General features: G+C 32.3%; 1 protein-coding gene across 1 annotated transcript in view; it reads left to right on the forward strand.

Annotated features, from left to right (window-relative positions):
* The window catches only part of LOC143067002 (uncharacterized), a 28,939-nt gene extending 15,236 nt beyond the window's left edge, over positions 1 to 13,703 (forward strand). The window contains exons 7-12 of the mRNA XM_076239926.1: positions 2,742 to 2,832; positions 5,022 to 5,036; positions 6,575 to 6,622; positions 7,231 to 7,587; positions 10,705 to 11,037; positions 12,531 to 13,703. Of these exons, the coding sequence (XP_076096041.1) occupies positions 2,742 to 2,832; positions 5,022 to 5,036; positions 6,575 to 6,622; positions 7,231 to 7,587; positions 10,705 to 11,037; positions 12,531 to 12,763 (1,077 nt within the window). The 3' untranslated portion in view covers positions 12,764 to 13,703. The remainder of the gene's footprint in view (positions 1 to 2,741; positions 2,833 to 5,021; positions 5,037 to 6,574; positions 6,623 to 7,230; positions 7,588 to 10,704; positions 11,038 to 12,530) is intronic.
* The last annotated feature ends 2,237 nt before the right edge of the window (positions 13,704 to 15,940 follow it).

The following is a 15,940-nucleotide window of genomic DNA, read 5'->3' on the forward strand; positions in this document are numbered from 1 at the left end:
AGACCTGTTGGTGACCTTTTGCTGTTGTTTTTTTTTTCTATGGTCGGGTTGTTGTCTCTTTGGCACATTCCCCATTTCCATTCTCAATTTTATATATATATATAATAACATGATAGGTACCAGGATTATAATTTAGTACGCCAGACGCGCGTTTCGTCTACATAAGACTCATCAGTGACGCTCATATCAAAATAGTTATAAACCAAACAAATACAAAGTTGAAGAGCATTAAGGATCCAAAATTCCAAAAAGTAAACTCTAAACTGTAATCGCTGTAATCAGTAACACTCTTAACTCTGTTGCCCGAATAATTAAATGCCCTTTGATGCTTTACATCAGTAACAACAATGACTTATTTCGGTCTTTTCTGAAATTAGTTCTAACAAAACTTTTGATTATTCAACCCTGTATACCACCATTCCCCATGTGAATAAAATACTTTGACCGACAAAATTATTTCATATTTCTGCCTGTGTGACGTTTACATTTTAACGTAAAACACCCGACGCTACACTAGAGTTGATGTGACAGGACTTCTAATATTTCAATCCATTATGGGTTGATTTAAAATACACGTATAAGTAACCAGTAAATGTGGTTGTTAAATGCGATAGATGCTTTTTGTGTTTCTTTGTTAAATATATATATTTTTTTTCCAATTGAGATTGTGACACAGTGATGACTGCTTTACAACTATTTTGACAATTTTACCTATTATGTCTGTTTTTATTCACTCTTCATTGTAAATATAATGGAATTTGATGTCATACAAATGAGAGGTTAAGAGCTATAAAATCAGGTTCAATCCACCCTTTTCTAGACTGGAAAATGTCTGTACAAGGAATATGACAGTTGTTGTCCATTCGTTTTTTGTTTAATCATTTGATTTTGCCATTTGATTAGCGACTTTCCGTTTTGAATTTTATTCAGAGTTCAGTAATTTTGTGATTATACTTTTTTCTATTTAGAATTAACACTCACTTACTTTTAATTACCGCTTTTCATTGAATATGTTAGCTGTACATAAATCTGTGCTATGTTTAGATATAATAAAACTGTCTTACTGTGTGTAAAAACTAAATGAAAAAAGATACTTCGAAAAACTTTGGTTCGAAATTAAAATTCTTTGTTAACACCCAACAAATAAGTGAATGAATGGAAAACTTTTACAATGGTTTTTATACTAATAACACTAAGTAGAATAGTATATTGCACGAATTCAAATATTCTATCAGTATAATTTACTTTATTGTAATGTAAAATTTTAAACGAAAAGATCATATAATTTTAATAAACATCACCGTCTAGGGAATACGACGTCGCTTTGTGCAATAAGTATATGACATTGATACACATGCAATATAACTTAAACCATTAACATCTTAACATCAAGATTAAAAAAAAATGATTCATGCAATTACGCTTTGATTCACTCAGTTTAAATATTTATTTTTTGAGATGCGTCTAAAATAAAAGGTTGTAACAATAGCTAAATAAAGTGCAAGATAGATTACCTTATTGTCACGGTATCCAATTAACATAAAATCATACATATTTTGTTATCTATTTATTTCAGACTTATTGTAAATTGGATATAGGTTTCAATATGTAAAATAATCAAATATGAGAATTAGAGTCAAATCGGTGAACATGTATTTGACAGCTAGTGTCCCTTTAAGTTATGTCTTGACATATGATTGATTTAAAGATTGAGAAAGGTGAATACTTTGCACTATTTCAAGTTTAAACCACGCTACTCGATAATATATATATGAGCATTTTGTTTGTATTTTAGTCTAGACGCCATCAAATAAACTATCCAGATGATCTCCAAATACTGCCGACGATCACATAACACGATATAAACATAAATATGAATAGATTGCGACCTCGTGCAATTGGATTTCTATAGGTCTCTTTGATTACATGTTATAAATCAAAATAATAAGTAAATTGACGTTTTACCTGTATAAAAACAAAAGAAAAAATAATCGTGGATCGAATCAGTCATCAAAATGGTTCACCTTTGTTTCACTTTCAATTTTTATATTCTTTTCCTTCCAAAGAGACACTAGCTACAATAATGCACAAAGATAGAATATGATTTCGTTTGGTCCAATAATTAATACAAGTGAAATAACGAAACAATAATTCGCTTTTAGATGCCAATTTGGTTCAATTTTGTCTAAATAAGCAAGAAAATATCGCTGATGAATTGTTTACTTGCAAGTGAATAATTCGACCTCGTTAAATCCGTTTGCATGTGACCTTCAATTTAACAAATTACCTGCAGCATGCATAAGTCGTGTTCAGCTATTAAAAGGAAAAGAATGCCAACATTGAAAGTGAAATAAGGTGAACCATTTCGTTGACTAATTCATTCTTATACAAGTAAAGACGTTCATTAACCTATTTTTTTTTAACTCATAACATGTAACCAAACAGACATGTAAAACAATTGCACGAGGACACAATCTATTTGTATTTATGTTTATGCTTTTACCAGGTTATGTGATTGTCGGCAATATTCGGTGATCATTTAGATTCTAGATGTTGGATTCCTTTAGTTACATACAGGTAGAAAAATAATTATAAACTGTTTGTCATCCACTAAGAACCATTGCTACAATATTGATTTTGTATATATTCATGCACAAGACACTCGTTTAATGATCAGAGGTTATAAAACCAAACAGACCAATATTTAGTTATTCATGTTATTTATTTACTTTTTATTCCAGTACGTGTGGTTGTGCAAATTTATTACTGGTATAGTTGTGATATTAGTGGCTATTGTCGGAACAGTGTATTTCATACTGTACTACACTCATCGTAAGTTAGCAGTTCAAAGAAATAAGAAATACAATATCAACCCCATAAAAAAATAATAAAAAAAAAAACAAAAAAGGAATATCAACCTCCCTCCCCTTCCCCTTCCCCTCCCCCCAAAAAAAAAATCCATACAAAAAAAACCCAGTATTTAGATTTTAGTTGGAGCAACACATTTAAGCTCTACCGAAGGCTTGGAGATTGTTTTTATCAAAACTACAATACTTCGCCCACATGTCAATTATCTGTATTACGTTCAAAACAACTCTGAACTTGGGGTTTTAGTGTTCTGTTTTTTTCAATTGGTATATCATACACCGATAGAAATATACCGATACACAACTTTGAACTCTAATTAATAATAATAAATTATCCATTCGAAAACGAATGTATATTATTAAGAAAATCTTACCTAGTCGAAAGTGAGAAAATATTGTGTTATTGAAAAAAAGGAGTTAATTGTTTTGGTGGAAAATGATATAACAGTTATACATACATTGCGTTCACTGAAATCTAACCTATCACTTCAGACATTGGCATAGCGAACGAGTTGGGAAAATACACAAACTATATGAAATGGCAAAAGGAACATACCCGTCCTAGAAACAAAAACGAAAAACGAAAAGAGGAAACGACAAAATTGCCACTTTTTTGTATTACATTTTGTAATTTTCGTAGTGAAACTGAAACAATTAAACTCTCTCCAGTGATCAATCTGTATACACATATAAAATATATATACCACAAAACTCAAAAATGCAGATACTAGTATAAGAGTTCTTGAAAAAGAACATGAGTATAACCAAAGCAAAACAAATTATAGCAGTGAGCCGAAAGATACCAAAGGACAATTTAAAAGTCGAAAATATACTGACAACGGCATGGATAAAGAAAAAATAGACCAATAGAAAAACCGCCGTACACAAAATACAACATAGAAACACTAAAGACTGAAAAACACGAACCTCACTTAAATACTGGTGATGGTCTCAGGTGCTCCGTAAGTGTAATTATATCCTTCAACACATGTGTACCCGTCGTGTTGGTCATATAAATAGAACTATGCATGAATGGGATAGAAGCCACACTTTAAGATAACTTCTTATGATTTGTAACAGCAAAAGTCGATAAAACAACATCAATTATTTCATGTCAGTTCTTTTGGAAGTAATGAGTTACAAAGATGTGACACCCTTGGGGGCTTACAGTCCACCAGAAGAGGTATCGACCAAGTGGCAATACAAATTTTACTCCACCAGATGTGCATTTCAATACAATTCTTTAGTTTCTTCAGGAAAAAAACCCGTTAAAATTTTACTCCACCAGATGCGCATTTTGATAATCAATGTTTCTTCAGAAGTTCATGACAAAAATGTACGTTACTACAAAACGTATTACACAAGTTTTGCAGCTGATATGATAGAAAAGGGCAGACATTAAACACAAAGCCGAACTAAGAAACCGAGCATGAAGGAGAATAATTCCTTAAAATAAAAAAAAATAAATACATAAGTTTTATAAAATCTAATTTAAAATAAACTGTCAGTTTTTTCATGCCAGGATTGAAGTACTGATCTACTGAGCAAGATATACTCTTTGGGACTTTAAAATGACATTAGAGCGCCTAATCATTTATGGGATTATTTACAATGAAGATGTTTTAATGGCATTTATTTAAAAAGACAATTAAAAAACAATTAAAAGAAAGACTAACAACTAAAATGTTTTAAAACAGAAATAAAAGAATAATCAGTTTCTCACATCCCTTAAATGGTGTTCAGTTCCATCTTGAGAATAGGAGCTAGTCGTAACCCTTGTCTTATGAAAATAACTCTACTCCTGCCTGGTAGTACCTTAGAAGAATAGAAAATTTATAGCATGCTTCTTGAATGGGTAGGTTTTGTTCAATCCACTACAACACAATAAAGATGATGATTGAGCTATGTAACGTTTTTCACATCAAATAATTTGGTTAGAAAAAGGTTTCTGTTAAGCAATCAAAATATAAATCTTTGAATTGAACACTTGGCCTATTCGTTTGATGTGTTTGAGCTTTGGATTTTACCATTTGATTAGGGTATTTCATTTTTGAATTTACACCAGAGATCAGTATGTTTGTGATTTTACTTATTATTATCATTGTACTTGTCATTGACCTACATCTTTATTGCACTTTTATGTTTTCCTTTCAGCAAAAGTACAAGAACGTAAGTACTACTGTTAATGGCAAATAGTGGTAATTTTTTATTTACTGTTACCGGCATGGCGGGGCCATTTTGAATGAAAACATCTACAAAAGTATATTTGAAGTGTATATTAGAGATACGGATATTTTCGTAAGGAATCAACGAGTAACAGTTGCATCTAAAATGAGCATTCATATAATATATTGTTTTAATTCAATTGGTTTTAGTTGATGTTGTGTCACAGTGTGGTCGTTGAAACATGTTTACTTCTTTTTTATCAAGATTTGTTTGACTGATTCTATGCATACTTTCTATTGACTACTTATTTTGTTTATTTTTCACAGGAAACACGTAAAACAAAATTACAAATAACACAAGTGAAAAAAAAATAGTTACAGTAAAATGTAGCTGATATAGAATGTATTGAATCCCCAAATTTCTAATATTTGTTTTAAACGATCTAAGCTCAGTTTTGTAATACCAATGAATTATTAATTTGTAGCACGAACAGAACGTAAGTATTGAGACTTTACGTATATTAAAACTTTTCGCAACTTTTTGTTTAGAATTAATTGCCAATCTTAAATGATTAACATTTATTTAATATCTGATCTTAGTAAGTCTACTATGTGTTTCAAAAATTTCTAAGTAAGGAATCCAGTGTAAATTTTGTAAACAAATACCATGGGGAATCTCAAGTGCTCAGGAATGGTCAGCAGATAATATTCCAATAGTGATGTTTGTCATATTACTCTTTGAATAAGAAAACCGTTTATACGTACAAATATCAGATAATAATGCATAATATCATATAATTACAGATACGCGAGTTCCTTTTGTCTAAATTTCGCATTTTGTTGACCATTGTCCCCCAAAAATTCTCTTCTCATAATCTTGTCCGACTTAAAAATACCAGAATAATTCTATAGGTTTGAGAACAAAGGATTCCAATTATTCCAATTGATATTTTATAGTGTCTGTCTATTTTTTGATGTTCTACTATTGGTTCAGAAAAGGGAGAAGGTTTGGTACCATTTTATCGTTTAATCCCGCTGCAAATGTTTGCACCTCTCCTAAGTCAAGAATCTGATGTACAGTGGTTGTCGTCCGTTTATTTAGTTTTTAGAATTTCTCGTTTCTCGGTTTTATACAGATTAGATCGTTTATTTTCCCGTTTGAATGTTTTTACACTAGTAATGATAAGGATTCTTTATAGCTTACTGTTCGGTGTAAGTCAAGGCTCCGTGCTGAAGGCCGTACCTTGACCTATAATGGCTTACCTTTACAAATTGTGACTTGGATGGAGAGTTGTCTCATTGGCACTCATACCACATCTACCTGTATCTATATAAACACGATTGAATAATCAACACAGCTATTTACAATGAAAAAAATGCAATTCTGAAACCTAAACCAAATGTGATTTTAACCCTTTTAGGTGATTTCAATTAATTGTTTCGTAATTGAAACATTCTTTCGTTTTAAAACTTTTTTCGTAATACTTTATCTTGACGTACTTTTTTTTCAAAATGTAATTTCATATGTAAAATGTATTCCAGCTCAAGTCCTTACAATAACAACACCAACACCAAGCCGACTACCCCAAAGTAAGTATGTTGTTCAGAAATCTGAATAAATCAGTATACATAAATATAACAGAAGAAACTGGGAAAATAAGGGAGTTACAATTAAAAAACTCAACTTCACAAGAAAATGTTTCCCATCGTATAATGAAGAAAATCCAAATGAAGTTACGAATACGATTTAAGTTTCTATTAAGCACCATACCAAAAAATCGGAAGCGATTAAAGCTTACAACTTACACTTTACTGAAATGCTGAGAGGTATTTCTTACGTTCTTTCTGACATGGTAATAATCAACAAAACACAGTATTCGGACTCCAAGCAAACAATGTGCTGTTGTAGTTCGAAAAATGGTGAGCTACTAGTTGAAGAAACAGCAAATACCAGTCGGAAATTGGTTGGTACTTGGAAAGTACATATGCTTGAATAGTGAATATTTATGGTCAATATCGTTTGAATTGCCTTTCATATTTTAAAATTTGCAAAACCTTAAATCGGAATTACGTATCACTCTGGCCACGATCATATGCACCAACTGTTGCAGAAGGCGATAAGTAACATTTTATCGATCATCTAAAATACCATTCAAAATGCAGTAATTAAAAAATAATTCTGCTTTATATTTTTACAGACTGTACAAGATCACAAGAAGAAATTCATTTCAAAGAAGTTTTTACAATTACCTGCATGATTTCTGTATCAGATCAAGATCAGCTTAATACATTATATATTAACTACAAGCCACAGTATGGATCTTACAAACCCGATGAAGCATACAACTTTAGCCTTACACAGATTGAACCTGACCAAAGTGGATGGACGATTACAGTACTAAACAGTTCGTCGCCTGTACACATCAATATTACACGGGAACCTGTGAAGTGTGATAGTGGTGGGGAGTATATATTTAGGTTCATGGCGGTTAACAGTACTAAGAGTGCACATGAGTTTGAAGTATCCAAACATACGGAACTCATAACAATTGAAAGTACGTTATTATTATAATATTGTTAAGTAATACAATTAAGTTAGACATATTGATCCAAAAAAATTAAATTAAGGTACATGATAACTAATATTATTAACCTAGCAGTTTAGTTCAACACAGACAAAACTCATGTAAACTTATATATTTTTTTAGCTCACCTGGCCCAAAGGGACAGGCGACCTTTTCTCATCACTTTGCATCCGTCGTCCGTCATCATCGTCGTCGTCCGGCGTCGTCTTTTAACTTTTACAAAAATCTTCTCCTCTGAAACTACTGGGTCAAATTTAACCAAACTTGGTCACACTCATCATTGGAGTATCTAGTTTAAATATTGTGTCCGTTGACCCGCCAGCCAACCAAGATGGTCGCCATGGCTAAAAATAGAACATAGATTTTGGCTTATAACTCTGAAATCAAAGCATTTAGAGCAAATCTGACAGGAGAAAAATTGTGTGTTAAAAAAAAAAGTTAAGGAAATGTTGCCGTTTTTGGTTATTATCTTGGATATATTATAGATAGAGATAAACTGTAAACAGCAATAATGTTTAGCATTACAAATAAGTCAACATGAACAAAATGGTCAGCTGACCACTTAAGGAGTTATTGCCCTTTATAGTCAATTTCTATCAATTTTCATAAACTTTTGTAAATTTTTAGAAAATATTTTCCACTGTAATTATTTGGCCAAGTTCATTATAGATAGAGACAATTTTAACAATACGAATGGTCAGTAAATAAAGATCTAAAAACACATCACCATCACCAAAACACAATTTTGTCATGAATCCATTGTTTAATATGCACATAGACCAAGGTGAGCGACACATGCTCTTGAGAGGCTCTTGTTTTCCTTTAAGTATGCAATCTGTTCCTCTGCCCGCCTAATTGTTCTTTTAATCGTTAAAAACGGGTTTCCTTCGAGATATTTTTAAGAAATGGAAGAGTTTAGCATTATCCTTTTAAATCTACTTTAATATCCTCTTATGGATCTATTCAAAGTGTGTTGACTATGTTGGTCCCACATATCCAATTTAAATTTAAACAAAGCACATGAAGGATACATTTAAATCTGCTTCATTTCTTTCATAATGAAATCGGTTGATGTCTGTAGTAAAAAGTAATCTCACAAAAATACTGAACTCAGAGGAAAATCAAATCGGAAAGTCCCTAATCACATGGAAAAATCAAATGACAAAACACATAAAAAACGAATGGACAACAACTGTCATATTCCTGACTTCAAATGTAGAAAATGTGCGGTTGTATTATTCTGCTTGAGAACTGCATAGTCTTTTTTAATACAATGACTATTATGTCATCTTATGATCTGTTATAAATCAATATAAGATGGATGAATGAATGAGTTTATTTGCTAAAAGCATATACATACTATGGCAATCAAAACACATTATATATGGAGGACTCTCAAAGTGCGATGGTCTACGCTAAAGTACAATGGTGTATCACGCTAAAGTGCGATGGTTGTTTGTTTGCTAAAGTACGATGGTATATCACGCTAAAATGCGATGGACCAATATGATCAGGTTCGACGGCTTAAAAAATTAAAATACATGGATTTAAAAAACAGTATTTTTGCAAACGTTAGTATGCTAAAGTATAACATATGTGATAGGCTTTATGATTTATCTGTTAGCTTCAGTGATAGTTTTTAAATTTAGAAGACCGACCACATGTGTTTGTGCAAGGCGTTTCGCTTTAATCTTAAATGCGAGAAAAAGGCGATATACGGCGACCTTTCTTTTTTTCGTAAAAAATACATGTTAGATTTTCCTGCACTGTACAAACTATGTTTAGCCGACAATTTATAATTTACGCTTAAAAACATGAACTTTTATTTTACTGACGTTTCTTTTAAAAACAAGAATGTTTCCATAGTACACGGATGCCCCACTCGCACTTCATTTTCTGTGTTTAGTGGACCGTGAAATTTCGGGTAAAAACTAAAATTTGGCATTTAATTAGAAAGATCATATCACAGGGAACATGTATACTAAGTTTCAAGTTGATTCGACTTCAACTTCATCAAAAACTACCTTGACCAAAAACTTTTACCTGAAATTTGCTCTATCATTTTCTGTGTTCAGTGAACCGTGAAATTGGGGTCAAAACACTAATTTGGCATTATTACAAGTAGAAAGATCATATCATAGGGCATATGTGTACTGAGTTTCAAGTTGATTGGACTTAAATTTCATCAAAAACTACCTTGACCAAAAACTTTAACCTGAAGCGGGACGAACGGACAGAAGGACAGACGGACGAACGAACGAACGAATGGACACATAGACCAGAAAACATAATGCCCCTAAACTATCGGAGTTGGGGCATAATAATCGAGAATATTTTAACGGGGACCGCAATGTAAACTGCAACGTAAACAAATGATTTCAGTGCATCCGTTCGCTACCGATAGAAGCATGATATACGATACCTATGCGTATACTATTTTGTATCTATAAAGTAAAATGGTTGACTGCAGGACACAACCCTTCTTCCAGCACCCGAAATAAAACAACACAGTTCCTGCAGCCGACGAAGCACGGTTCGGTCTGAAATTAAATCATGGACATTTGGTTTAGAAGTTGTCAATCAAATATTCTTAATTTATCTTTGAGCTTATTTATTTTTGGTTTGTATAAACGACTGTTAACGTCATAACCAAAGTACAATTCTTACGTCTATACTTTCGCAGACCATCGGACTTTAGCGTATGGAGGATCCGCACTTCAGCGTATACCATCGCACTTTAGCGTGACCTTCGTACTTTAGCGTCCCCATCGCACTTTAAGAGTCCTACATATAAATGACACAATGCTAAACAGAAAACAACACGTTTTCTGAGTTTTACGGTGACCTATAGTTGTTAATGTCATTTTGGTCTCTTGTGGACAGTTATCTCATTGGCAATAATGCCACATCTTCTTTTTTACATACACATGAAACATTGTTAAGTAATATGATGTACATATCTTTTTTACATGATTATTCAGATATTATCAATGACAATAAAAGTACTTCTTATAATGTATTGTTAAACATCTGCATATGTTTCTGTAATCCTTAAAATGAAATGAATTATGATCTTATTTATTACAGGCAAAGTTTCTGATGTAAGCTTACAAGTAAAACAAAACAATGTATCAGGTGGTTTTTATGAAGTGTCCTGTTCTGCACAAAGTGCATGTACGCCTGCGCCAATTACTTTGTTAGGAGTTTTCGTTGGAGACAATTCAAAGTCGGCACAACCTATTTTTGGTTCAAATTTTACTTGTATTATAAACTACAATGACAACGACGGATGGACTGTTAAATGTACAGGAACCATTCCAGAGAATGTTTACTCGTCACTCAATAGCATTGCATGTCGGCCGACGACGGGTAACCAAACAATCGATGATAAAAAGGAGATTGAATACGAAATTTGCAGAGGTAAAGATAATTTTGATCTGAATTGAGTTTTATAGAAACCAGACAACAAACATCATCTGTCAATCAATTTATAAAACATACATCAGGTATGGGGTTTTCTTATTGTTGATGGCCGTACGTATGTGTTATGTGGAAAGTTATCGCACTGGTAATCATACCCCATCTTCCTTATTATATCAACAATAAAAAAAATCATGCAAGAAACAGAAAAAAGACCCTTGTTATATTTCAAATACACTTCATCGTAATCAGATCTAATTTGAAAAAAGTAAAAACAAAAACAGAAGTTTAATGCAAATTTAAAGTGGGGAAGTCCATTAAAACAGACAAAATTAAACGCGATCAATCGACAGAGCAAACGAAAAATGTAAAACAACTGCCATATTACTGACTTGGTACAGACAATAATCATATCTATCACTCTTGTTCGTAAGGTACAACATACAAGAAACAGTACCATTTTTACTACACGCACCAAATGCACATTTAAACTCAATGTCTCTTTAGTAATGCTCAGGGCCAAACTATTCAAAATCCAAAACAAATTACTATGGACGATCGAGTTACCTTTATATATATATTTGACTATTGTCAAGACATCTATGTTCTAGGGTGTCTTTGATTGACCATAAAACTATTGTACTGCACATGTATAAAAACAAAGCTTGAAGGTTTTAGCTCCAGATTATGTAACACAATTTGTGTTCCAATCTACTAGTTACATAATTAATACAATTTCAAGTACATGTATTTGACCCTTGCAGACATTTATCGTTCATGTATTTTGCTGACGTTATATAATTGCATTGCGCAGATGTTAATAACATTGTCAAATGACCAACCTAGTACATGTATTACTTAATAGCTAGACTACTTTATACAACTATTGACATTTATGGCCATTTTGGAACTTGATGGATGGCCCCTCTGAACTATATAAGATCCAGCTTTGGACTCGGACAGAGGGGTACCGGAGATTCCGCCAAGGTCTCCCCCTTCGTGGGTAGGCTTGAACCCATGTGCTTAATATCCGAAATACTCTAACAGGAATGAACAGTTACACTATACGATCACGTGCCCGTGTGAGATATTGAACATTCGAACAATTCAACTTTAAAGACAGTTTGTAAACATTCGAACATTTGAACTTTAGAAACATTCTTGACTTTGTAATTACATAATAAAATATATTTATCCTATTACTGACTTCGTCACAATTAAAGTAGATCCAGAATAGCGTTTCGGGTACACAAAATTTGTAAACAAAATTGTAATGATCAGATATCGTCTCACTGATATTTTGCATGCCTCTATCTGAGGTAATAATTAAACATAACCTTGTTTTAATATAATGACATGGAGCAGACTATACAATAATTATTTCCGATATTAAGACTTGAAGTGAAGCAGTGTATAATTATAGAGTGTTGAAGAACACAGATTTATACTTAAATTTAATAAAGAGTACTTTTCATTTTTATTTTTTGTTTTAGATTGCATATTTGAGTGTCCCAACGACAATTATGACACGTATTGGTTTGATCACAAAATATGTAATATATTTCATCGATGTTTCAACGGCCATTTGTACACACAACCATGTCCACCCGCAACATATTTCAACACTAATTCATGCACGTGTGATCATACAGACAACTTACCAGGAAAATGTGACGAACAAAATGAAAGGGTTGAACAAGAGGAAAAAACAAAATCTTGTAGCTGATGAATTTTATGTGCATCGAAAATATCGCTATTGAACTGGGTTGTCTTACACCATAATGCTTTAATGTAAAAGTGTAACTGCTCATTACATTTTAACTATGCCATATACTATTAGTATTTTAACTATGCTGAATTTTGTCATATATAGTTATCAAAGGTACTAGGATTATAATTTAGTACGCCAGACGCGCGTTTCGTCTACATAAGACTCATCAGTGACGTTCATTGTAAAATATTTATAAAGCCAAACAAGTACAAAGTTGAAGAGCAGTGATGATCCAAAATTCCAAAAAGTTGTGCCAAACAATCCTTGTACAAATATATATTATTTGATAATTTCTGATAAATTCCCTTATTTGAAAAGTATCGTTGCAACAGGATCCACCATTAACATATGGAATTACTGCTAAAATAATTGCATCCTCAGTTGAGCAGATTGAGTACATTGTTTTTAAAAAAAGAGATGGGTGTGTACACTGGTAATATACAAATTGAACCTTTCGTATTCTTGTCCCGCGTCTGTAAGATTCAGGAAATTGAGAAAGAATGGCGTTATCGCGGATTTACCTTATCACATACTATGCAAATTTTATCGCTAAAATATGTCGATTAAAATTTTCAAGTTTGGACTAATTACACAAACGCTTATTACTATACTTGTATATTGTGCCTGCTTCGATGGGAATGGTGTATTATACTTTTAAAAATCTACGGACACAACTATTGCACGTACTGCATGTCGCATAAAAAAAACGCATAAGGCGTCGTCAAATATAAACTTAGCTTTTTTCTCTCTTTCTTGTATGTAATTATGTATTTGTCAGAATGGTATTATAAACTAGTCTAGTGAGCCTAGGGAAACCGAACAATTTTTAATGGATTTATATTCAAACTGATATTATGGAGGTTACACTTTGAAATAAATTCATTCACTTACTCATGCTCCTTAAAAGTGATTTTTTCTTTTATACGCAATTCATTTGAAATTACTATATGGTATTGGTGTGATTGTTGTGTTTGCTGAATTATTAGGTTTTAACAGATTGTCGGTTCTAATTATGCATCTGTTTGTTGTTGATCAATCAGAAGCAGAATTTAAAAAAATCCTTAAAGACAAAAAAGGCATCGTGTAAAGGATTGAAAAAGCAAAATCACAAAAATACTGAATACAAAAATACTGAACTCTGAAGAAAATTCTAAACGGAAAGTCCATAAGCAAATGGCAATATCAAAAGCTCAAACACATCAAACGAATAAGCCAAGTGTTCAATTCAAAGATTAACATTTTGATTGACTAACAGAAACCTTTTTCTGACCGAAATCACACCAAACGAATGTATAACCACTGTCATATTCTTGACTTGGTACAGACATTTCCTTATGCAAAAAATGGTGGATTAAACCTGTTTTTATAACTAGCTTAACCTCTCACTTGTATGACTGTTGCATCAAATTCCATTGTATTGACAGCAATGATAAACAAAACAAACAGACATAATAGGTAAAAATGTCAAAATAAGGGATACAGCAGTCAACATTGTGTTATAATCTTAATGACTTCAAAACGAACAAATATGTAACAAAGAAGCACATTGAGTAATTTAGACAAATCATTTGGCAAAAATGAAAGACATGAATACAAAAATTATCATAGAATAATTACACGATGACGGAATGTACCAAAGAAATTCTAAAATGCACAAAGACAAAGCACATCAGCAAAAATGAAAGACAAGACTATAATTCTACCACAGAACAATGACACAATCACGAGATTTAAAGTTCAGTCACGTCAAATTTATATCAACAAAACCAGACCAGACCAGACTAAACAGCAAAAGTGATATTAATAAAGATAAATAAAAGAATACAATAACACGTTATTAAGATGATAAACAACGTAAGTACCCAGAATTTATACTTCAAGGCCATCGTGTATTATTTGCTAGTAAAAATATTAATATTCATTAAGAAGGTCTTGATATCTTCCGATATTTTTTTTTTTAGAAAAAGGACGAGACGTTCTTTGACATACCCCTATTCCATTGACTTTCTGCTCAGACACTGGTGACGATTTACATAGTCTTAATAGCACTGAAAGCTCTTGTATACCTAATGAGTTGGAAAATGTATATCCCATATGGAGGTGAAGTTGTTATATTGCTACTTAGGTGATGGAAATTGATAATGTTTTACAAAACTACTTCAAATAATTCTCATACGTATGCCTGTCTTGAAAGGCTATTTTAAATTAATGCTGAGACTACGTTATAAATAATTGATAATAAAGTCTGTTCTACATGCAGTACATGCTTAGTTACATTTCATACATATGTATAGTCGTTTCAACGACCATTAGCTCTCAAATTTATTTTCACCGAATTGACTCAAATTTTCATACTGTAGATTAATTTATTTTCGTGGGTACCAAATTTCGTGGTTTGAGGAAAATTTGCATATTTGTGGAAATTTCATTTCGTAGTTTTGGCAAAGACAGTATACATTCCTTTAGAAAATTTGTAATTCGTTAAGCATTTCTATTCGTGGTTCCACTTTACACTCGAAATGAATAAAAAATGGTTTCCAACGAATATTAATGAATCCACAGTATTTTATTCATGATTTGTTAAAGCGTATTCAAAGTGAAGTATGAAATAAAAAATTATCAGTGCATAGACTCGTTACATGGTTAGAATTAAGGGTGTATTATTTATGATTAACATGTGTGAAGCGATGGAAGCAGAGTGGGAAGGAATATAAGGGCTTGTGTATCTAGTGTAGTTGCCAAGAGTGTAAAGAATAATATTCCTAGGCGAAGACGTTGTATTTTTTTTCCTGAGGACTTTTAAGCACCAGGAAAAAAGAACAAATGGGGCGGGGTAACATAACAAAGGCAACAAGAACTAATATCCTATCTTTCAGCAAAATCCAACGAACTTTACTAACAAGAGTTGACAATATGGAGTGAAAATGTAAGAGGTTTATCATTTGTGCTCACTTGACCAGAGGATGACAAAAGAATTATCGGAAGAATAGTTCCTAACCAAATTGATCTTGATGATTTCAAAATGAAAATACACTGGTTTTCTACATTGGTAGTATTTGTGGATGTAAATCTTGCTGACGATGATAGAAAGGTTTGAAGATTTCTCAAGACTTGTTGGTCAGTCTAGCAATA

The sequence above is a fragment of the Mytilus galloprovincialis genome, chromosome 3 (assembly GCF_965363235.1).
Source record: "Mytilus galloprovincialis chromosome 3, xbMytGall1.hap1.1, whole genome shotgun sequence".
Taxonomy (NCBI): Eukaryota; Metazoa; Mollusca; class Bivalvia; order Mytilida; family Mytilidae; genus Mytilus; species Mytilus galloprovincialis.